At 40.3% G+C, this 25,635-nt stretch overlaps 1 protein-coding gene across 1 annotated transcript in view; it reads left to right on the plus strand.

Moving 5' to 3' along the window:
- The window catches only part of LOC139710811 (adhesion G protein-coupled receptor A3-like), a 148,287-nt gene extending 125,659 nt beyond the window's left edge, over positions 1 to 22,628 (plus strand). Inside the window, exons 8-19 of the mRNA XM_071622718.1 lie at positions 2,566 to 2,716; positions 3,856 to 4,061; positions 4,648 to 4,794; positions 7,669 to 7,763; positions 8,686 to 8,929; positions 10,275 to 10,509; positions 10,809 to 10,913; positions 11,497 to 11,600; positions 16,593 to 16,729; positions 17,602 to 17,891; positions 18,588 to 18,660; positions 19,102 to 22,628. Coding sequence (XP_071478819.1) covers positions 2,566 to 2,716; positions 3,856 to 4,061; positions 4,648 to 4,794; positions 7,669 to 7,763; positions 8,686 to 8,929; positions 10,275 to 10,509; positions 10,809 to 10,913; positions 11,497 to 11,600; positions 16,593 to 16,729; positions 17,602 to 17,891; positions 18,588 to 18,660; positions 19,102 to 20,725 — 3,411 coding nt within the window. The 3' untranslated portion in view covers positions 20,726 to 22,628. The remainder of the gene's footprint in view (positions 1 to 2,565; positions 2,717 to 3,855; positions 4,062 to 4,647; positions 4,795 to 7,668; positions 7,764 to 8,685; positions 8,930 to 10,274; positions 10,510 to 10,808; positions 10,914 to 11,496; positions 11,601 to 16,592; positions 16,730 to 17,601; positions 17,892 to 18,587; positions 18,661 to 19,101) is intronic.
- The last annotated feature ends 3,007 nt before the right edge of the window (positions 22,629 to 25,635 follow it).

Raw genomic sequence — 25,635 nt, forward strand, 5'->3', positions numbered from 1 at the left:
GTTCAAAGATACGGTACGTCAGGTCGTAACTGCAGATTGTAGATAAATGAACCTTCCCCTTATCTCCTGGCGCGCTCCAGTTCATCGCGATGACTCTTGACTCGTGGCACTGCGGCATTTTGGGACATGAAGTATTCAAGTGAAATGTGCCACAGGGAGAGATTGGATCTCTGCGAATGTTGGGAAACAGAGAGCAACAGGTCTATGAATATTTCAGCAAATGTTCGGCAAGCCGCAATGGCTGAAATGCTCACAATGTCTTAGTCGAACATATCATTCAGTTGTTACTGTTACTTGGTGCATCTCAAGAGTCAAAAATCAAAAGTTCTAGACGTGTTTGCCAAAGGAGATGAGCACTTTATGACAGCTTTGTAACAGTCAAGTAAGGAAAATTACTAAATTTCAGGGTCTCCAGTAAAAGACATGTGAGATAATGTATTGATGTTCAAACTGTTGTAGTGTTTTGTCAAATGAAATGAGTGGTTTACTGTATACTCTGAATATTTCGTGAGGTTTTTATTTTTGCGACTTTCCCAAGTCAGGTGCTATTCGCCAATTTAAAGACATGCAAAAATATTGACTCTGATACCGACATGAATGTGACGTGTACACATACATTTCTCCATTCAGTACTGTACTCCACAATTTGCAAATTTAACCACTCGCGAAATCATCTGGAAGTCCAGATCCACAAAAAATTAGACTAGCGATATGCCAGTCATGAAATTAAAATGTTTATGTCAGGGGCCTCTAGTAGAAGCTGTATGAGATTCTATTATGATGTTCAAACTAATTACTGGGTGAGCTTTTTTAATGCTTGCCTTTGTAATTTGCACAAACTTAATAGATTGCAAATATGTCTGCCGTGATTAAATCCTTCCTTTTTTTCTTGGACATTTTTCTCTAAAGAGATGATTTCCATCTCACTGGGGAGCTGTTTGTCATGAATATTATCTGCCAAACACCAATAAAATGGTAAACACTATCTGATATGTATATGAATCACACTCAATACAGACTGAATTTAGTGTTTTGTTTATGTGGCATGAATTGACTTTATTTTGAAATCATTTTTGTGACAGAGAATATTTACACATTTGATATTTGCAATACATTCTCCATGCACAAAATATTGAATTCACAGTATAACCACCATGTGATTTCATTTTGTCTTTTGTTTGTTTGTTCTCTTTCTTCTTTTTTTTTTTTTTGGGGGGGGGAGTGAGAATGAGGGAGTGCATAATCAATTATTACATAATGCTTCTTGGTATGTGTGAGTGTGATTGCTAATACATGTACCTGTATACAAGATGTGTACTTTGTATCTGTGTGTTTGTAAGGGGGGGGGGGGGGGGAGACTTTGTTACCAGAGAGAGAAAAAAGAGAATCAGTAGAATTAATTTCAGCAGAATGTACTGTCAGTTCAGAAATTGAGCATCATTAACCACTGTTGAGTAGCAACAATGACGTTCAGCTGCCTCAGATGTGTTTAAAGGGAAGAGTCTTAGAAGTTGTAACCCTTTTTTTATGACTCACTATCAACTATTCCCCTTCATGGCTCAGTTTTGGGTTCCCTGCCTATACTGTAAAAGTGGTTATTTTCATGCGAGTAATTTTTCGCGCTCAACTGTGTGAGATGAATTTTGTGTGTCTTTTTTATTTTGCGGAATCAAGACATTCATTAGTATACAAATGATGCACAGGATAGAGTGCGTTAGTAGAGATGTAGCGCACTCGAGGGTATTTACAATTGTGAAACATGTTGCACTACATTGTAAATACCCGAGAGTGAGCTGCATCTCCACTAACGCCACGAAATAATCCTGTGCATCATTTGTTTTATAAAATGGGTCAAAAACTAACAGTATTTTTCACGTATCTTTGTGGGTAAATACCAGTCAGCTACATGTAGCACTAGCTCAAGTCAAAAAGTAAAGATGTCCGAAGATGTTCGTCCCAAACATATTACGCACGTCGCGCTCGGAAATCCCGCGCGCACATATAAGTACTGTGAGCATGTATGTATAAGAGTATACGTACGCCACATGTATGCACAAGAAAGGCCGGCTGGCAGCCCGAACTAGAAGTTGTTTACAGGATTGACAGCGCGTATAGTAGCGCGCGATGCATTTGTAACAACTGATTGAGTGCGCACTGCTAGTGTAAACATTGTGACGTTAGGCCGTGCATGTTAGTGAGAAATTAATGCAGGCACACGTGACTCATTTCAGTGCTTCCAATTGGCTACATTCTTGAACCCATTTTATAATGGAACATATGACACACAAAAATATTTGTGAGTTTTTATTTTTGCGCTGGTTTCTGGTTGCACGAAAAAATTTCCACACCACAAAATTTCCACTTTTACAGTAACCAGGAAAAACCTGTAACTGGGAATTTTAAATACTTGCCAGGGACACTAAAATGACCTATATGTATTTGAAGTTACGCTGTACCGGTCTAAAAAAATCGGGACAAAAGTCGCGTAAAGCAAATCTGTAGATCCCATTGTTTTCTTGATATTTATTTATTTGTTTGTTGTGATTTTTTTTTTTTTTTACGCAGATTGACCAGATCCAGATGGACAGTTCAGGGCTGTGGAAGATGGAATGTCGGGTTCGGACTAGGAAGGGCAACCGCAACATGATGCTGGACCTCTACGTCTTTGGCAACTTTTCAGAAAAATGTTCAGAAGACACCACACACAACAACAAAGGTGGGGGAAGTATGGACAAAATTTGAGGAATTCACATGTCAGATGACTGTTTATTGCTAGTAGTTACCAGTTGTATAGTTTGAGGTCATTAAGAGTTATCTTCAGAGATTTGTGTTGACTGTTTAGGAGGCATGACAGAATTATCTTTTCTTGTTCAGAATTATATTCATAACGTCACCCCTTCCTGGAGTTTGCAACCAATTACACTCGTAGAAAAACACAGGTGGGACTAAATTTGGAGTAGTCACACAATGTCATCATACATATTTTGAGGGTTTTATAATGTATTGACAAAGTCTTTGATCTCCCTTGAAATCAATTTTTATGTTTTTCTCTCTCCTTTGAATTACACTTTATTGTTCAAAAATGTCAGAAACTGCCAGTGTAGACAGTCTGTGCAGTGTAGCCATGATCATACTGGCAAAACTTCACAAAGTTTAAGTTCTTGGAGTCCTTGGAGTTTGGTGCAGTCTCAATGCTCGCAACCGAAACTTTGAAAAGTTTGTCATGCAGCCAGTCCACTGCCTGTATGTGGTGGTGCCTTCGAAAGGGTGCACTCATTAGGATGTACATGTACTATGTATGTGTATGCATTGTTTTCCTAGCTATCAGTAGATGTCAGATAGTGGGTGCTTTCTTTTCTGTTGGGCACCTCATGTGCAGCAGTGACCCAAACTGCGAAAACTGAAATTTTTGAGAATTTTGGCTGCCATTGTGAACGGACGAGTGAATTTTGCAAAGAGTTTTCGAAGTTAAACTTTGAAGATGTTTTGCCAGTGTGACTGGGGCTAGTGATTGATTCTGTAGCTCAATCTAAACACTCAAGATGATAGTGCTGGCTTCTGCATTTATGTGTGGGATCTCTTTGGGGATTTTTGTTGTTTTAGTTTTGGCTTGTGGATTTTGGTTTTCAACGATCACATCATGTTCAAGAAAAATTCATACTGAAAGTTATTAGCAGCCTTCTTTATTCATTCTCTTCACCCATTGTGTTGTAGGATACAGTTGAAATTTTTCCAATGACAAGACCAATGTTTATCTATTTCAATTTCTCTTAATATCTTCCCAAGATAAGTGAACCTGTTATCCTCATTTTGGTTTTCTAACTGATGTTATCTGCTCCCCCCTCCGATATCTAGGATCGTTTCACTGGCCCACTACCATCCCCACACGAACGGCCTCTATTCGCTGCCCCAATGGGGGCGGCATTCAGTACAAGAACAGCGATCGCGGTGGGGCTGCCGCGAAGCGCTTCTGCACGGACACAGGCGAATGGCTGGACCCCCAGACGGACATTTGTCAGTACATTGATCCAACCACAATAGAACTGGAGAAAATTGCCCTGGTATGTATTTTTACAAGGTGGCTGGCATATATTCGGCAACCATCTTTGCTCCCCCCCAAAAAAAACAACAACAACAACAAAACATAACATAACAAAACAACAACAACAACAACAACAAATGAAAACAATGAAAAAAAAACACAAACAGAAAAGAATTCATTGTACAATGTAAGAAACCAAAGACAACATGAGAAAGGAGGCTCACTGGAGTAAAACATGTTTATAATGAAACATTTCGATAGTCCCATGGTCTGACAATTCTGACAAAATAATTCTGCTTTGAGTCACTGAGTGTGAAGGTGCTGATCATCATTTACTGTTGTATTTGCTTGGTACTATTACTGGATCTTGATGGTCTCTCCCTGAATAACTTCAATGTACTATACTAGGAGTTCTTCCTCTCTTTTTTTCTCTAGCTGTGTAAATAAAGCTTTGTACCTGAAAAGTATTATCATTAAAGTTCACACTCTTTGCACTGCACATGTCAGCTATTGAAAGTTTCTGTCACAGCAGCATGAAGTGAATGAGTTCAGGTCCTTGTAGGGTGGAAGATTCAAAGCCTGTTTTACTTCCTCTCAACTCGCAGGCTTCGTACAACAACGCAAGCATGGCGCTGAAGGCAGCACGGAAAGTTGAGGTGCAAACGGCAGATGCGCACACATTTGGCGACAAGCTGATTGTAAGCTTCGTCGCGATCTTCATCGAGAAAGTGCGCAGATTCACCAGCGAAGAGGTGAGACCCGAACATATTATCTCTTTGAGATTGATAGAGGAGTACATGCAGTAGACATTTCAAATTGGCCGTGCGGATCAATGAATAGATAATTGGTCCTCAGTTGATTGAAGCGTTGACAGGAAAGAGCTTTACTTGTACCTGCGATTCTACCCAAACCATGCCATTACTCTGATGCAGAGGTGTGCTCAAGCAGAATTTCAGTTCCTCTGATGTGCCAAATCTTCTTCACTTTGGAACGGTACGGTGTGATTACTAGTGCTGTGTTGCCAATTTAGGGTTTTGATAAAGATACCGATTTAACCAGCCTTGATATCGATCAGTCCTCTATGAACAGAGATGGATGAAGCAGTTTGGCTGTGGTTTGTGTTTTTATAAGGCATTGTGATTTATCTGGCCTTGAGATTGAATATTCCTCATATAATGAAGATGGATGCAGCCGTTTGAGCCTGTCTTGAGTTATAACAGTTGAATCACTCGGCTGTGGATGCGGGACATTTTGAAAATTTGATCCCAAAGGAGCAGCTGTTTGTAGCAAACAAGACTGGCAAGAAATTCTTTCGTCACCAGTTCTGGTGGGCATCCAATCGTAGCAACGCAAACATGTATGAAAAGCTTTCTTGTGTGTGTGCAAACGTTCACTGCAGTATGATGCAAACAGATATATGTGATATTTATAGGAGATCAATGTAGATGACATATGTACAAACTAGTAGGAGCTACAATATGTAATGTGTATTACTGGGAAAAAAAGAGAGTGTCCTCAATAATTATTTGGTACTAAAGTGCTTTCATTGAAACGTTTTGTCAATTTTATCACTTTTGTCACTTCAGTGGTTACAATTTGGTTATCAGTCATTTGCTAAACAGTGATACAACTCCTAGTAAGTTCTATGTGATCATATGTCACTTTGTGACAAAATCATATTAATGAAAATCAAGTTGAAGTGGATATTTTTACATCAGACATGTGTTACTTTGAATGATAGATATATTGAAATTAAAATGAAATAGCAATTAATGAATTAATGTAAAAAAAGAAGAAACAGAAAAAACAGAAGTGTAGCTTTAAGAGGCAGAAAGCCAACTAAGTGTCAGGGGTTTTTTTTATCCAGTTTAACTTCAATCCTCATTTTATGAGCTTTTAAGTATTGTGTCATCAAGTTCCCCCGGCCGTTGACGCCTCGCCACTGCCAAAAGCAATCATGTGCTCTCTTCCAGAGCACGAATGATCATAACAGCGTTTTCGCATTAAAGGGACCTGGGGACATACGGGGGATGGTAGGTTTGACTTGAGTTCACACTCCCTTTATATCTGCCTCCTCATAAGAGGCCATCAAAAGCAGTTTGTTTGTTTAGATAGCTGCTCACAACATTGAAAAGAAAGAAAAAAATATAAAGTAAAAGCAGAGAGACATGATTGAGGTTGGACATTAGGCCTACATTGCTCTGTTCTTTGATGTTTTCCTAACCCTTTGTAAGCATCTAGCAAGTGTTGCTCAAATATCACTGAGCTACATGTACATGTACCTACTGAAAGCTGCCTTTACAGTGTGTGTGTGTGCATGTGTGAGTTATGGGTGTCTAAAGATCTGTTTGTTTCTTTTCTTTGTTTTGTCAGTCCTGTATTACCCTCCTCTTTACATTTATCTCTGTAAGAATTTAAACAAAAAATTGAAATCCTTGTTAAAAATATGGAATATACACTTCCATTGTAGCCCTTTCTGCACCAGGGACCTTTATAGACAGTGTGTACAATGCTATGGAGTTTTCTGTGTCTTTTGGAACTCAAAGCACACAAAAGGTTAAGTACATTTGTATACTGCCTCCCGTGGTGGGTAGACATTAACATTGCAAGAAAGATTGTGATGCTAGAAGGGTTAATCTCTATTTCATTTTCAAAGATTTATCAGCTTTAATATTTGGGTTAAGTACTTTAAAATGTGTGACATCAGTGAAATATGTGTTAGTGCTTGTCGTGAAATTGAGATGAAGGATTGTGTGAATTTTCTCGCATGACACACGTCTCTGGGGCATGCTAAAACTACCAAGGGGCAGAGATATCGAAATCATTCTGGGAATTTGGCACTTTATTGGGGTGGGGTAGCAGAAAGTAGACATATATCACATTGATGATTGTGTCATTTGGGATGAAAATCATTACTTCCAAACCACTGTGTGTAACAGGCAAATTGTTGAAGTATGATGTCATGTGTCATATAGTGCTTACTCTTGCTCCCAACCCCCTGAAATATAAACGAAATGAAACAAAAATCATTTAAAGATATCATCTCTCCCTATTAAAAAAGAGAGCCTGAATGTGAAAATTGCAATGTTTAATTCATTACATATTGATATAGATCAGACCACTCATTGCATTACTTCTTTTTTTTTTCAGAATTGTTAGCTACGATAGCTAGAGTCATAGTCTTTTTAACAGATTTATGGAGGGGGTGGGGGCACCGCTGTTTCTTTTCATCAGGCAGAATGTGACCAGGTTACTACATGAAGAATGCTTATGTGTTTTGTGGGCCTTTCTCTCTGATTACAACACCAGAGGCAAAGTTTGATTCATGAGGCAGGGTTGTCTCTCTCCCCATCTCTCTCTTTCTCAGACAACCCCCTGACATAGGAACAAATGTACAGCCAGTAATGTCAGGGGAGGCAAGAATGGACTAATATAGTTTGAATGCTAGGTGTGAAGAAATGTTTCCAGGAGAAATGTTCAATCTTTTGTCTAGGTGCGTGTGTCAGACCATGTTTGTCTGTCCGGCTATACCATGTGGACAAAGACCTGATGCAAAGATGGCACAGGTTTCTGTGTCTCTGGCTCTGGATTGATGACTTCTGTTTGTTTTCCCTTGACTCCACCAGCTTGGTCAAGTGATGATCAACATTGCCAGTAATCTGATGGAAGCCAACGCCAGTGTTCTGGCAGAGAGTCAGGCCCACGACCGATCCTGCACAAAGTAAGCTCCTACAGATCTGTCTAGGAATAGGAAGTCAAATGAATTTTACTGGAAGCTGTGCTTGGCAAGGTCTAACCACATTGACCTCCCTTTTCTCTTTCAGTAGTATGACTATTTGTTTAAAGTGGTTGTTGCTTTATGTGAAAGTTCAGCAATATTAATACTCGAGGAGGAAATTGATGAAGAGCTTGGGGATAAAGCTCTGAAGAGAAACTTGTTCTTTTTTTCTCTCTCATTCAGAGATGAAGGCTTGAATTTGCCCCAATGCTTCATCACTGAATTCATCTCACATGCTTTCTTCCCTCAAAGGTTTTTTTTTTTCTTTTCAATCATTTGCAGAAATGAAAAGTACAAGTGCAGAAGTACAACTAAAATCTCTTGATTAACTGGATAAGTGCATCAGAAAGAACTCATCTTGTACCTGAATAATCCTAATTGTGAATGTGGTCTGTCTATCCATCGACTAAATTTATATATCTACATAATTACATTTATTTGTCTGTCTATTTACTCTTAAACACGATATTTTCACGGCATGAAACTTTTGTGAATGGGAGCCAACGGCCTCATTTGCAGCATAAAATTTTCACGAATTGCCTCTAGCATTCAATGCATATAGTGTAGACAAGATCTTTAGCGTGCATTTTCATTTTGCGAAATTCGGCTCTTGCGAAATTTGCGAAATTAGAATGCATGCGAATATTCCTCGTTTATCTTTTTTATCTATCTATTTATTTTTTACTTAAAATTCTGTTTATCTTTCTATCTCCATCCTTCTATACATCAATCTATCCTTTCATCCATCTGTCTTTCTTTCTATTTATCTATGAATCTATTTATCTGTCTTTCTGTCTATCTATCTATCTATCTATCTATCTATCCATCTATCTGTCTTTCAATCTATCTACCAAATCTGTTTCAGGATTGTGGAGGCACTTGAGGACTTTGCCAGCAACGTCTTAAAAGTCGGGCGAAGCATCGACATCGACCACTACGCTCCCAACATCGCGGTCCGAGCCATCAAGATGGCCGCCACCAACAGCTTCAGCGGGATGCTGTGCGCGGCGTTCGTGCCTGGCCCGGGGCAGCTGGCAGACTTCACGCGTCAGAACGTGAAGTGCCACATGAGCAACGTCACATCGGCACAACTGGACGTAACGAAAGGGGTGAGTTACGTGTGTATTGCAGACTTACCCAACTTTCTTTGACACTCTGGGAAACTCCCTGAAAGATTACTCACATCTCCATGTCCTGATCAAAACAAAACAAAATAAAGCTTCCCTGTTTTGGCAGTTTTTCTGGACCATTGAGATGCAACATGATACTAGAATGTTAAAGGACAAGTCCACCTTCATATACATAAGAATTGAGAGAATGCAGTAATATTTAGTAGAACGCATAAGTGAAAGTTTGAGGAAAATCGGACAATCTGTTCAAAAGTTATGACTTTTTTAAGTATTTGCGCAGTCACTGCTGGATGAGAAGACTACTACAGTGTATGATGTCACATGCGTACAATGATATTAGGAAAATAAAAAGATAATTTCACAACACTTTACTTTTTGAATAAAGTGCACATTTCTTCAACTTGTTTTACTGACGTATGTTAAGGGTAATATTCCCCTTGCCTTCTGAAAGAGAGAAGTCGAGTGTTCTTTTGTTATGAGAGAAAAATGGAAATATGTTGAATTTTCTTTATTCTTTCTTTATATCGTTGTACACATGTGACATCACGAGCTATAGTAGTCTTTTCATCCAGCCGTGACTGAGCAGACACTTCAACAATTCATAACTTTTGAATGGAGGGTTTGATTTTCCTCAAACTCTCACTGATGTGTTCTACTGATATTGCTGCATTCACTCAACCCACATGTCTATGAAGGTGAACTTGTCCTTTAAGAAGCGTCTTCCTGACATTGCTTTGGAATCTCCCTGATTTTGAATATGTGAATGTTGGTGGCCCAGTTATTGGAGATACAGCAAAATCAGAAGGTGGTCTGAAGTAGTCTCAGGTGCGCTCTGATGACAATTGTGTGTGAACAAGTAATGATATAATGTAAAAGTGGAAATTTTCATGCGAGTCATTTTTTTTCGTGCCTGGCCGGGTAAGATGAATTCTGTGTGTTTTTAGTTTATGGAATCAATATGTAAAGTACTGTTACATATGACAAGCAAAAATATTTGAGTGGTTTTAGTTTTGCTCTAATTTGATGTTAAGCAAAATGCACAAAAGTATACACCTTTACAGTAATATACATATTGTAGCAAGTTGTTAATACCTTTCCCCAAGTATTGCCTATGGCATGTATTTTATGGTCATTTTATTTTTGTGGATTTTGTGAGTTAACAATGTCCACTTCACTTATGCACTCAAGAGTGCATGCATTGCAATAAAAATACAGGTAATAATAAAAAAATGTATCATCTCATCATAGTGCTAGTTTTAACAGACATGGTTACATGTGACTTTGAAAGCTTTTAGTCACTACGCTTTCTCCCTCCTCTTGGCAGCCCATAGAAACCTCCATCCGGCTTCCACCAACCATCTTCCAGGGTCTCACCCAAAGCCAGAGGGCGTCAAGTCTGTCCTCCTCGTCCTCCTCCTCCTCGACCCGCCCGGGCGTGGTGCTCCAGTTCTTCGTCTATAAGAACGGCCGTCTCTTCCCGTCCCTCAAGCGCTCGGCACAGGGCCAGATGGTCATGTCTGACAGGGCGGTCACCTCCATGGTGGTCTCCAGCAAGATTGGTGAGAGCTGCGAGTGGGCGTGGCTTACAAACAAAAAATAGATAAGAACAAGCACATTGCTGAAAAAAAGCTAGTTTTCTCTGATATACTGCCAGCAGTATAAGTGAGGGTAGCTAATGGGCAATGGTTAAAAACTGGTCCCTTTGAGGGCATGATTTTCTTGCACATTAACTTTTGTCAGGTGGCACAAGTTGCATGATAAATTGAATGGGTAAAGATTTATGTACAATTTCAAGTTGCCGTTTTGGAGCAAATTGCGTTTATTTCATGTTTCTTTCCCCATTCTCTTTTTCGAACAGATAACTATAATGTTGTCAACCTAACTGACCCAGTGACATTAACATTCAGACCCACACCACAGGGTCACAGCGCAGTCCCGGCTTACTGGAATTTCACCGGCAAAGGTATGCTCAGAATTTTCTGGCATGTTTATATTGTAATGTGCATTCGTGTGTCGTATATGGAGCTTCTCATGAAGTGATTTGCATTTCATGTACAGGGGAATTCTTTATCATAGATTAGACAATAGAATCATAGACGAACACAACTCAGTTGTATGCCACTGGTACTACTTGATTTAAAGAAAAATAAAGCGTATCTTTCAGTAGATTGAGCGTTACTTGCGATCAATCTCAAAGTTATTCAAATTCATGATTTTCTTCCGTCGAGATGTTTTCATTGCAACTGATTGACAAATTGCCCTACATCGACGTAAAAAGTATGTACGCCCATGAATTTTTTATCATGGCTACTACAAGACACTGATCAATTCAGTGCTTATTTACGTCGATGTAGGGCAATTTGTCAATCAGTTGCAATCTCAAAGTTGTTTATGAAATGCAATTTGTGATTGATTGCAACTTATGCTCGATCTTTATGAAACAGGCCCCAAAACTTCAATGAAAGCTGTTGTTACTGCCACTGAGCTCTGGAGAACCCCAAATTCATTTGACATCCGAGTTACCTTGATTCATCATCTCTTTCCAGATTCCTATGGGGAGTGGAGGCCAGACGGCTGTAAGATCGTCCTTGAGACTGACAACATGACGACAGTGCAGTGTAATCATCTCACAAATTTTGCCATCCTCAAGGTAGGCAGAAAACAGGATATACATACTGTATACTGTTATCCTTAAAGTAGGCCCGCATAAAGAATCGCCCTCTCTCGGACAACTCGGGGCAGGCACCAGACACGGAGCGAGTCGATCTGGAAAAGGCTGTGAATGTGACGTCACCGTATCGAGCCTGCACGTGCACGCTGCAGCTAGCTAGCTGCATGCATGTGATATGCATTGCTAGACTGTAGATCTATGTTTTTCTGCTCGCGATCGCCTCATCCTAAGGAAACTCGGAAGTTTAGTAAAATCAAATCTGTCACTGTAAAGTTCTGATTTAAAACTACGGGATTATCAAAGTAATATAACATTTCCGTGGAAATTCAAGCTTTTTGATATCAGTATTAAAGTCATTATTTTTTAGTTCGAAACCGTTGAACGATCGAAGATTGTTTACTACAAGTTGCACGCACTCTGACTCGGACGCAATTCGGCGAGCTGATGATCAAGTTGGAATGTTAGGCTACTTCTCTTCGTGCCAGTGAAGCTTGGAATCTAATTCTTTGCCTTTGGGCATTGTTTATTACTGAATAGTAAGTATAATAACCTTCGTTTTAAATATGTAAACGATGTTTATTAGCTGGGCCATTTTGTTGGAGAGTGACCGTGAATAGTCGATACAACTCTGGGTCTCTTGGGTCTCTTGGAAGGTTGCGAAAATCCTTCCCCATACAGCCATGGCCCATACTTTAGTTTTAGCCTAGATATATCTGCAGCGCAGCCCCGGCGCCGCCCTGACCGGTCGCGACCATACCCGCGCCCAGGGCCAGCGCCGGCGGAATACATGTAAGTTTGAGTCTAGTAGATCTACCTGGTCAATGCAATGAGCCGAGTAGTGAAAACTCTCGGTGACGGGCGAAACCGGCCTATACTATCTGTAAGATTTTTATTCTCTAGTGTCGATTTGCCTAATTCTTCTTCCCGATTCTTTCAAAGATATTCAAGAATTGTCTAGTTTGTGCAAAAAAAGTTGAGCACTTTGTGATATGATATGATTTCAATGACCAGAAAAAAAGAAACCAAAGAAAAGAAATCAAATAACGGAGGTCAGCATTTTTCTTTTTCCTTTTAACATTCAAACAAATAGTTACAGGGAAAAAATCAGTATCATTGATATGTCTCATGCATTTTTGTGTGAATTTCTTACATATTTCCTTGTACATTTTGACCTTTTGTTTACTATATTATTTTTTTTTTGGGGGGGTGGGGTATTATGGGTTTAAATTTCTTACAATACTGTACTATTTCTTTTGGCTATGCAATTAAGGCCTGTATGCGTACGTTAAAAAATCAAGGGGTATTAATTGGTAAATCCAAATCAAAAATGCATTTTGAGGCCAGATATCTTGATTCAACAACAAAACTACCTTTGCTAATTTCCCCATTTTGGCATAGTCTAAAAAGTTAGGCCCTAGCTCAGACAAAGTCATGCTAATTGAATTGCTAACAGTTAGACCCTTGCTCTCATTCCAAACTCAAAATCTCACAATCGAACTTCTTGAATCTTGTTCTAGTTCTATTGAACTGAAACTGAAAGGTCTCTATACTCTGATACTTTCCCAAATTCATGTTGATGGCCTGTGGCTGGGCTAATACATACTCACATTTCACATTATTCAATTTGATATGAAATCTGCTACAAATGGTGCTAAAACTTACCAATTTTGAACATTAGCTGGGTCAAGTCTACTGCGGAGATCGATTTCACCCGCGCCTTCGTCGCCATCTCTCTCTCGCTCCACTACCCGGCCAGCCACGGCGGGATTGCGAGGAAGAGGCTCGTTTTGATACGGTACAGGCTGGCGTTCAACTGCACCTGCACTGCCTGATGATCCTTCGACGTCACTTTCATCTTCGTCGTACTCGCCTATCTCCCCATGGTCGTTATCGTAAGAGTCCGAATCATCAAACGAATCCTCCGAATCTGGATCACATTCCAAAATGAGGTCCTCGATATCCAAGTCAGAGGTACCTTCTGCCATTTTCAACAAGAAAGTCTAGTCGGCTTCGCATCCTACACGTATTAGCTTGGCTTTGTATACAGCTAGCTATACGCTAGCTAGCGCTACAACGCTGTAGCTTGCGCTCGCTCTCTCGCATAAGATCGAGGCCTCATCACGGTGACGTCATCTCCCCGCTGAGAGTACAAACGAGCTGTTCTCTGGCTTTATTAAAACTAGTTATTCGTTTTATTAAGAAGGGCCTATCATTGGTAAGCGTTTCTAGGTGAATTCGAAACATGGCTAGGTGGAATCTATGGTACTTCCTCGTTATAATGAGGTATATATGACCCTGGTTTATGCATAATTTAGATTTCTATGCGGGCCTACTTTAATGTTTGCGAGATGTTTGCGTATCATTCGTCTTTGTTTCAGTGCTGCATTGGCCAACATATCGCCACCTTGACGTCCCATTGCAATTATGTGGACAGAATTGTGGTGGCTTCAACAAACAAACAAGTGAACATCCAACCTTAATAAGTAAAACTTTCTCCCCTCCCTGCCCCTCCCCCATATACACGCACACATTTGTGCAGGATATCACTCAAAAAATGTACTTGAACAGAAGTAATAGGCTTACTTTCATGATGGCTTTGAAATTTTGTCCTGTGAATGGAGGGAAATCCTGTGAGGTACCAACTTGTTTGAGAGGGCAGGGAGTCTGACTGTAGAAGAAATTCCATTCTACAGTACACTATTGGCCTCATGTGATTCGATTTCCATTAACTGCATGTATCTTTTCTATTGTAGCAGCTTTCCCAAAGCCATTTCAACCCTAGTGCTGGTGATTATTGCTGATTTTATGAAGAAAATGATGAAAGTCTTAGACAGCACTGTCAATTAGGGGACACTACGGGGTGTCCCCGTGTGGATAAGGGTCTCAAAAATATGGCAGCCAGGCCCCTTCTGAGGAGACAAAGCTTGGCCAGCGTGAATGTTTGATGTGTTAGAAAGGGGGCCCCGTGCCTAGCAGCTCCTCGCTTGTTCAATATTTCAGACATGGTTGATGGTTTACCCTCTGCTTTCCGACACTTCTGTGCCTCGTGATTTTTAATAACCGATGATGAATCACTGTCTCAGAGTTATACCTCTTCATGTGTCCTCATGTTTTATTCATACATCTCTGTCACCTCAGAAGATAGGACTTGGATGTGTTTTATTGTGCATGGTCGGTGTCTGAAACCAATTCTTTTAGGCTCCATCACCACAGAAGTGATTTGGTGAGTTAAAAGAAAAATCCGAAATCAGTTACTGATGGGATGCAGTGACAACCGTCATCAATTATTTAGACTTTGCCTGCGGCGGAATCATCAATATCTTATCACGTTGATGTACGCTGCCTGGGAAACATTTTAATTCTATCAGCATCTGAAAACTCATCAATAATGTGGTTTTGATTATGTTGGTTGGAATGAATTGCAGGGATCAAATCAGCCGTTTCAGGCGAAGATGAGCTGTTTTCGTGTGAAAATGTTTTGGAGAGAAACAACTTGAATTCTGATCGTGGTGCTTGATTGTGCACGATGTCATAAATGTTATCCTTGTGAGTGTATGTATGTGTATGTGTACACCCAGTGAAATCACATCAGATTTAGAGGGAAAAAAAAATGCTCCAAAGTATACAAAACCGACACAAACATGGATGTGTGGGAATAGGAAGGAAGCAATTTCAGTTTCCCCGTTGGTTTCCAGAATCTACAATTCAGCTTCAAGCTATGGGAGTTCAATTGATGACTGGCAAATGTTTTGTTGATGAGGATAATGACGGGCTACCAAGCTGCGGGAAATTAATATTTTAGGCATCCATCGTGTTGTGAAAGATGGGTAATGCTAAATTCATGTTTTATGATCTCTTGATGCCAATGTGTGGCTGTTTGGAGAGGGCCAGGCTTGGGGTAACTTTGAGTTCAGTGCTGGACCACGACAGTGAGAGTTGTCAACTTTGTGTAATGCCTCCTTGTGAAATGTTTGAGATTTCATAATTGTAGGAAACGATTCAAGCGTTTGATTGATGTGGATGATGTGTAATGATGAAGATGTATAAAAAGTTTCTATTGATTCGTCTATGCTGAACAGTGATAAACTGTACCAAAATAAAAGAGAGGCAGGATGTCATGAACTTGCAATGTGTAGAGTTAGATGTCCATATGTTTCTTCAATCTTAAATTTGATGATAGATGATCAATTTCTCACTTGAGGAAGATGTATCCTAGAAGCTCTGTGTACAGTAATAATGTCTCAATAAAGTTTTCTACTCTTTATGTTTAGCATTCTGCCTCTATCCCTTTTACGGTATGTCCATTTTTCAGTAATCTTTATTATATTTATTTTATGCAGTACTTGGGGTCCCTGCTCACATCTCAATCTCGCATTTCAATAAAGTATTTTTAATCAATCAAATTCCACTGATTATATTCATACAGCTGTATATTACTCTTCAATTCAGCCATTTGGTTGCCATGGCAGTGTTGTGCATGAATAAACCAGATTGAATTGAAAAATATTCTGTTATGATATACATCATCTCAAAGCATTGGCATTAGCTGTAAGAAAAAGTAGCAGAAAAAAAAAAGAGAAAGAGGGATGGAAGTTAAGATGATGTATTCTGTGCAAATTCAAGTATCCCTTGTCTTAACTTCTTTTCTACTGTTCCATGAGTGAATGCTGTAATGCACATGTCAAGAGCATTTTTTTTTTTTTTATTTAGCCCTTTCGTTAAGGCTTTGGACAGTGTGTACAAAGATATTAAGTTTTCTGTGACAGTGGGGCACCCAAAGCACACAAAAGGGTTAGATTTCGATATCAGACTCACCTCATAAACTTGCCATTAAGATTCAGCATCTCAAAGAAGCACTATAGTCTTGTCACATAGTGAGAGGATAGGAATGTTCTGGAAAAAAAAAAAGCATTACAGACATGTCATTAGCTCCTTCTCACTTAATGTCCTTCCTTACTTTCCTCATCACAGGATTTCAGTGACCCCCACGAGCGCTACATCGGGAGCTTCTGGATGACGGCCACCCTGCACCCAGCCATCTACATCGGCAGCTTCATCCTCCTCCTCCTCCTCTTCATCACGCTGCTGACATACATCTGTTTCCACAGGTATTTTTGTGCAGTGGCTGCATTAGCTCAAAAAGAAAGAAGGTTGGAGCGGGGACTTGTCATTGATCACACAGTCACCAACCCCTAGAAATATTGACATTTTGTTTTGGGTTTTTGTTTTGGTTGTATTTCTGCAGTTGTAGAATTTTGTTCTCACACTGCTCCATAGTGGATTTCTTCAGGGAAAACGTGTGTTGAAACATTTTCAATTATTGCTTTGGCAGATGGTGCATTGTCTTTTTCAAACCCCAACTTTGCAGTGTTTTCTTGTAGGCTTGATTTTCACAGCATTTCTTGCATAAGCCATGTGGTTACATCAGAAATCGTATTTGGAAGAGTGAAATTCTGCATGGGTCAAGGGTTTATGTATTTGATGGTAGATTTATTGGTCAGGAACCAGGGCATTAGCATTGTCCAAACTCTACAGAAGGGGCATCTGATTCTCATTTGATTACCATAATTGTGAGTGGAACCCCATACAAGTTCACACACAAGGTCTATGATTTGGTTCTTCCATTCTGTTTATTTCATTCCATTTGGTCAAATTTTTCTAAAACATACAAGAAATTGAGTTCTTATACATGATGTAGGAAGACTGCAATGTGCAGAGTGCCATTGACAAAGAGCAACATATAGCAATGTATTATCAGATAGCATAAGCTAACATACAATTTGTAAGGACATAATAGTGTAGATACAAAATTAAAAAATATGCAGTCTAATTTTTTGTGTTGAGTGCCAAAACTTGTTGCAAATCATGGACATGTCAACCTAAATATGTTTGTGTTAACAATGAGACATTCATCATGATGATGTCACAAATGTTCTATGGCCATTTTCTTCCATGGTCATTGTGCTCCTCATCCCTGCAGCAACATCCGCATGAAGCGCAAGTGTCGTCACTCCCTCATCAACATCTGTCTGGCCGTCATGCTCCTGGCCGTCTTCTACACTGGCGGAGTCAATCGTACCTCGCCCCCTCGCTTCTGCCAGGTGGTGGGCGTCGGCCTGCACTACTTCACCGTCTGCGCCCTCATGTGGATGGTCATCCAGGCCAACAACCTGCGCAAGGCGCTGGTCCGCCGCAACCGGCCCCCCTTGCCGCCCGGCGAGACGCCCCCTCCGCCCCGCCCCATCCTCCGTTTCTACTTTGTCGGCTGGGGTGAGTTACATTAATTGTTTGACGCGAGCTGTTACCCAATGCTGTGTGTACTTTGTAATGTCTCTTTGAAGTATCTGTCTGTACCAGGATGGTACTTTGTATACATCAGGGTTTGTTTTTTGGTTTTTTTTATTGTTTGTGAGTTTCCTTTTGAGGAGGGTTTTTTTTGAAGGAGGGGGTGGTGAGGGAGATTGGGATCAGTGTTATCTGGATCAAACTGCGTTTTCTGTTTAATGTAGTATAATGAGTACGTTAGAAGCTGTGTATTTGACAAGTAATTTGGAAAGTTTCATTGGTTTCATCATTCCAGTGAAGGATTGCAAGTAAAGACACAGACTTGTATTACACTCAATATCAGTCTGCTGAGCTTTCTTTGGATTGTTTTGACAAGGAGTGTCATAAGAGAAGATGAGCACTCAAGATAATTCAGCCCAACCATGTATACCAAAGGACCCAATCTGCATCAACTTCCGTTCACTGGACGTCTGTGTGTTCATTGAATGGATCAAGTTGATAGGATCTGAACTAGGACATGAGATTGTGACATGCATTATGTGATGTACTATCATTCTCCTTAACCCATTTCCTGCACCAGAAATGTTGTGATTATCAGGAAATTTGGGGTTTGTTTGCTCGTCCAGTGCTTGTACGAGAATCACATCTCAACACTCAAACTGCTTTCTTTTGACACTACAGGTATCCCCATGATTATCGTTGGAATAACGGCTGCTGCATCTCAAGACATGAGCAACTATGGAGGAGAGGAATTGTGAGTTTACTCTCATTTTCTTTCTTTTCTTTTCTTTTTTTTTTTTTGTTCCCACAAGCATCAATACAGACAGTTGACCTTGACTTCGTTGACTATCTGAAGTACATGACACCTTTTTTGGAAAAGCGCAGTGCTTTTAATTGCTCATCACTTTGACTTTGAAATGAGCCTATCTTTCAACAGTATTTTACGTGGAATAGAATATCGAGATCAATAAACTGTGCATTACACATAGGGTCCAGATGTACATAGTGTATGAGAGTTGTTTGGATTGAATTAGCAAAATATAAGTGTGTGAAAGATAGTAGTGAGAGAATTTTCATCTAAATAGTGCCCATTCTTGTAAACATGTTAATATGAATAGGAGCAAAGAGCAATGATGTACCAATGTAAAGGAGTTGGCTGACTGAAAAAACAAATTTCCCTTTCTTTACCTGACAGCTGCTGGATAGTGGACTTCAAAGTGAGTCTTGCAGCCTTCTTTGGCATAGCTGCAGCCATGGTGATCCTCACCTGTGGAATGTTTGTGTGGGCCTCCATGCACATCAACAGGGCGCCCTCGCTGGCCCAGCTGCAAGCCCTGGAGCTACGCGACCACGCCTCGGAGCAGAAGGATGGGTCGAGCCACCGCGGGGAGAATGGCATCGACCGACAGCCGGGGACGGACAACGAATCGGTGATGACCCACCGGACGGGCGTGTCGGGCCTGTCCAGCCTGATGGACTCCGAGTACACGTTTGCCAAACAGATCACGGCAGCGGTGCTCATGCTCCTTGGGTTTGTGGGAACATGGACGTTTGGTGCCCTGGCCGTCACGCAAGACGGCTTCTTGATGCTTCTCTTCTGCTATTTGTACGGTGGCTCAGCAGTCGGGCTGGGTCTCTTCATCTTTGTCTACAACTGTGGGATGCGCAGCGATGTGAAATACAATTGGAAGAAGACGTGCGGGTGCATCCACAAGGACCAATACACAGTGGCGGTGACGTCAACCCAGGTCACGGCACCACAGAATAATGGGCATGTGGTCCAGCGGAGACAGTCTGCCAGTAGTGTGGACTCCAACGTCACCAACCGATCCAACAATACCAATCACTCGTACCCATCTGTCGTGTCAGGCTCGCGAAAGACTACCTCCAAGTGCAACTATGTGCCATCACACACAAACACCGGCACCGATGCCTCAATAGACAGTAGCACCCAGGACAATGCTGGTAGGGTGCACACCTACGACAAGCACCGGAGCAACGGCTACCCTCCGCACCGGTACCACAAGCAGGGCAGGAGCCGGCAGAAGAACCACAAACATTCGCGATACTCGCAACTCTCGCGGGATGGCCAGGAGGCTGGGTCCAGCCAGCAAATGATGCCAGTCCTGGCCAACGGGGCGGGGCGCACGGGGAGTTCCTCCAGCTTTCCCATCAGCCACACCCATCATGTGGACCCCGCCCTCCACAGTCCCTCCTCCAGCAATCCCTACTTACCTCAACACATGCACTACATGGGCGGCCACCCCCGCCCAGTGCCCCTCGCCCAAGAACTCCACAGCAGCCACTCTGGGCTGGGGATCAACTCGCAACCGGAGGCGCTCTGCACCACGCAGTCGTGGGACGCCCTCAGGGAGAACTCGCTTCCAAGGAGCACGGCATCCAGCGACCGCTTCTCGCGAGACAGAACAGGATTCGTCCAACCGCAACCTGTCAAGCATCATTACATAGACTGCCCCCCAGACGGCAGCATGAGTCGCAGGAAGCAGATGTCAAGAGATGAGTCGCGGAAGGGATCGCTATCAAAGAGTTCGGGCCGAGACAGACCCCCACGTCACGAGGACATTGCTGAATACCCCACTGCGGAAGCAAACCCTCTCTTGGAAAGGACTCCAAAGCCTCCCACATATGAGGAGGCTTCCACCCTGCCTGAGAGCCAATCTCTGATTGGTGGAAGCAGACAGTTTGGGGAGGAGACTGCCAATTGCAGCGAATCAGAACATAGCAGAGTGCTCTCCACCAAAGACTTCCAAATGTCACAGAGTGCACTGGGGGGTGACAAGCGGGAAACAAGTGTTTGATTCTTCCCAGGCCAACTTGTCCTTCAAAAGACTTTCAGTGCGATGGTACACAACTCATGTGGGGATCAACAACAAAAAAGATTGAAAGGATAATGATTTCGCTCAATCATGTTCTGATCAAAATTGATAATGCTTTATATAATGATTCTTCAGCATGACTCCTTCATTATCACGAAGAATTGAGCTGTGAGACAAATTGTGGTTTATGAATAACATGTATCATAGATGGTATATCAATGGCTCATTGTTCTTATGAGCTGCTTAAGTATTTACTTCTTGTTGAATAGTCCATTGTCGGCTAATGTCAACTGTGAATGCCAAAAAACCTTGAATCAAGAGAGTTCAACATTCATTCTGTGTGCACCAAACACTATTGGCATGGTAACTAGCCTCGATTACTGATTGTGCAACCTCTTGTAGTGGTACAGGATGGTCAACAAACACAAAAACTGGTGGAGATGAATCTTACAGGAGCATCATCATGGTGGATGATATGTAAATGATAAAGTTATCACTTTCTTTTATTCGTAGGATGTGTGCATTGCAATCTGCTGAACTTAATTGACAGCTGGGGGCAGTAATTTCATTATCACAGGACATCTCTTTCGTGCATGATTACAGCTGAAGAAAAAAAGAGATTCAGAAATGTTCTTATTTAGAAAATGTTTTAAATTATTTGAGCTAGCTGGCATTGACAGAAGTGAATCTTTGCTTACTCTTCCTCCGAGATCATGTGCTTGCAATGCCCTTGGAATTGGCTTAATCGATTATTTCCCGCAGAGCGATTCCCGTTTTCTGCTCAATATACCGTCCATTACCTGTGTTTCGCCTCGTTTTACTACTCGTGTGACTATTGGCATTATACGCTATCTCCCTTCTCTTCCAGAACAAGAAACCCCACATGCCATATCCCACATGTTGTGTATGCAATGAAATGCGTGATGTTTAGGTGGCAAAGTTTTCCTTACAAAAACGTAACGTACACACCTACAATTGCATGCAGGAATTTAGATTGTATTCATACGGACAGTGTGCTCCTAGCACCAGTGTTCAGTCTTTCGTGCCAGTCTTTTTACAGGAATAAAGCTAAGGAAAGCTGCTGCCTGTGCAAAAGGAGTATGCTTTGAATACAGGCAGTATTCAAAATGATTACAGTATAACACACACGGTATTCTATTGACAGCTTACTGTATATGCCATATATGTAGCGAGTCCAATTTTCCGCAAATCGGGACTTCCCGACGACTTTGCAAGTGGTTAAATTCGCGATTGTGGAGTACAGTACTGAATGGAGAAATGTATAATACATCTGTATGTGTACATCACATTCGTGTCAGGATGAGAGTTGATATTTTTGCTGTTTTTAAATTCGCGAAGAGCCCCCAACTCTCGAAAATCACGAAAATAAAAACCTTGTGAAAATATTCAGCGTATACAGTATGCAGCATTTTTGTGCATCTCATGTTTTTGGTCTGATTTTATGTACAACTCAACGCAAGGACTGTTTTGGCCATGTATTGTGAGATACCCACTTTGTACAAGGCAGGGGAATGTGCTAATGCCCTTTGGACGAGACGAATTGTCTTTCTCTTTTTGTCATGGTGCAAATCATTCCGAATCCATCGTGATGATGTATGTTTGTGCCTGTCAATTACAATTCAAAGAATATAACACAATAAAACAAAACAAAGATAAGATAACAAACCACTTCTCTAGCAGAGTACATGTTCCTTCCACAATCCTTAAGAGAGAAAGAGGGCTTTACTAAATTTTGGCCTGGGAGTTTATCCACTAAATTTTTCAAATACTGTAGTTTCCTTATGCACTCACTGCGCTTTCAAGTTTACGACTATTCTGACACCAGGAGCAAACTTCCCCGCTTCTTCCTGCAAAGTCTCTTCCAGTGGAGTATTTTCTCTTTCCTCTTAGAGTGAGTGTAGTTACATACACATCTTGATAGTTGATTGAATTTGCAAATATAAAACTTCATGTGAGGGAAGTACACAAGAGGTAGAGAGAAAAAAAAACAACAACACACACACACACACACACACACACACAATTCTTGCTTTTTGATATTACAGATTAGGTGAGCTCTCCATGTTGGACAGTACTCTGGTATCCATACAAGTATTTACACTAAACATGGAGGAATAAACCTCTGATATTTTGAAATGGAACCAAAAAAAAAAAAAAGAGTGGTAGAAATCACATTGCACTCCCATTTGGCAGGCATTTGTTAAAAAGAATGAAAAGGAAGAAAGTGCAACAAGTATACATGTAGGTCACTAGGACCTTGTTATGATCCTTCCTGATATTCTGAGAGTTATTGAGATTGTAGCTACAGGTTGTATTATCAAATCCCTTGGGTGCTCTGAGTGCTGATTAGCACATCAGACATCATAGTGGTGTACACACTGTCCAAAGTCCCTTGCACAGAAAGGGTTATAAATTAACAGGGTTCCCACAGTCATGAAAAATCCTGGAAAATCCATGAAAAATCCTGGAAAATCCTGGAAAAATTTGTGGTCATGGAAAGTTAGGGAAAAGTTAGGGAATTTGGAAAATTTGTGAAAAGTCATAGAAAAGTTATGGAATTGCATTTACCTCTTGGCTATGGCAGCTTTCCAGTTTGTCGTGTCTGGCAACTCTCATACTCGGTGATCATACTCTGCTATTATAATTGGTGTTCATGATTCCATTTTTCCCAGTTTTGTGTCATCCCAAATTCTACATAACTCCCGGGACATATACTAATGATAATAGATGTACATGTCATGAGTAAGATAGTGGGTGGAATGGATGGCTGTGAGGGGAGGTGGAGGCCATCATAACGTGTCTGATTTTGGAAACCGTGCCAGAAAGGAAGTCATGGAAAGCAGTAATTTAATCATGGAAAAGTCATGGAATTCTGTTTTCAAATTTCTGTGGGAACCCTGAATTATTAGCTTTGCAGTCATATGCACCTAATAGAGTAAAGAGCTATTGATGGTCAGGTAAAAAAACTGCCCCATGTTTTCAAAAGTTTCCTTTTGTGAAATTTCAGGGTAAAACGTGCAATTTTATTTTTTTCACCTCAATATCTCTGTTTTAGCACCACAGTGAAAAAAAAAGAGTATGATATCGATATTGTGTATTCAATGCTCATCGAATGTCAAAACGGCATGTTTGACATAATTGTATAGTGACCTGGCCATGTTAACATGTGTGTATGTATCGATGTAGTTGTGTGTATGGAACACACAGTTTGAAGTGCACAAAAAACAAACATTTGTTTTCAAATGCAAAGGGGCCAAATGTGTACAGAGAATGTATGTTAGGCAGTAGTTGTAAAAGCACCAGTAGAGTGTTGACCATGAAAACAGTATTTTTGGATTAAACCTTGTTTCGTTTGTATTCTGACTGGTTGGACTTGTTTTCTGGATCATTTTGAGTAGTAAATGTGACAAAAGCACATATTCTTGCAACTTGTTCAATGTTAAGAATTATGTTTTGTGGTTATTGCTACGCTATATCAGCAGAGCTGTCTCAAAATTAGTGCTCACTTGGTTTTCTTGCCTCACCCTAACTTCTCTTGTTGTTAGTATTACATGATGTTTTCTTTCACATGATTGTAAGAAGAAAAAAAAGAAAGAACTTAAGCCTTGAATTTTGGAATTTTCATCAAAAAACAAACAGTCGTGCAGCTTTAGATAAGTGATGTTGTAATGTCGACTGTGTGAAAAAAAGAAGAAGAGAAGAATGGTACACTTTTGTGAACCTGATAGCATTCACTCAGTAAAACACCATTTCTTTCTCTTGGTCACAGCGTAACTTCCTTTTCTCAATTCTCTGCAAAGTGTGAACAATCTGCAGCAAATACGACTAAAATTTACTTGCCCCATTGATAGGTTATACCTCTATGTACATTGTACTTCAAATGTTTTCAGTATTCAAATTCAAACAGTGACTACTTTGTGCAGGTTGTACTTTGTTTGCACTCCTTTTTATTCACAACTTTTGTTACTGTGCTATGAGCTTTTTATAAGCAAGTACTATAGTGTCCGTTGAATCTTTAGAAAGTTTTACAGTCTGAAAATTTGAAGACAAAAACAAAACCAAACTGTTACTGCCAGTTCTAAATTTTGCCAAATGACAGCTTTTATCGTACAGTGCAGTAAGCGTCAAAACGTTACGTGTTGTTATGTATGTCCGCATACACTTTACATTCATGTTCTCTTTGTGTTAGTGACTGGACATATGTGTGGATAGGTGCTCTTTTCGTTTGCCAAGATTTGATTTGCCTTTGTAAATAACGTTACCATGTCATTCTGTGTATCACTTTTTAAGAGTATAATAGAGAGAAGAATGACATTTTTTTGTGTGTATGTGATGTGTATAGTATAGGATGTGTGAGCACCTATTATAAAGGAGAAAATTGTCATCATACTATGTCAATATTTTTTTTTTGTACACCAGGGTATCTTCTTTGGTGCCACAAAAAAAAACAACAACAAAATGTGCAGTGCATAAGCGTCAAATGTACATAATACAAACAGTAGAATTAGATCAATTGCATGTTTGTTGTGATGTCTATAGACCTTTGAAGAATGTGGTGTGGAGATATGCCAAATAGCCTTTCTTTCCTTTACTGAGAGTATCTACATTTTGTATTATTATTATTATTGACATTATTATTATTATTATTATTATTATTATTATTATTATTATTATTATTATTATTATTATTATTATTATTATTATTATAATCATCATTGTTATTATTATTATTGTTATTATTGTTAACATTATTATTATTATTATTGACATTATTATTATTTTTATTTTCATCATAATCATCATCATCATCATCGCCATCATTATTACTATCTTGATTGTATTTTTCTCCAACGTAATTCATGTTACAATTG

Source organism: Diadema antillarum, unplaced genomic scaffold, assembly GCF_040938485.1.
Source record: "Diadema antillarum isolate AM-2024a unplaced genomic scaffold, OU_Dant_1.0 seq00001569_RagTag, whole genome shotgun sequence".
In the NCBI taxonomy this organism is placed as follows: Eukaryota; Metazoa; Echinodermata; class Echinoidea; order Diadematoida; family Diadematidae; genus Diadema; species Diadema antillarum.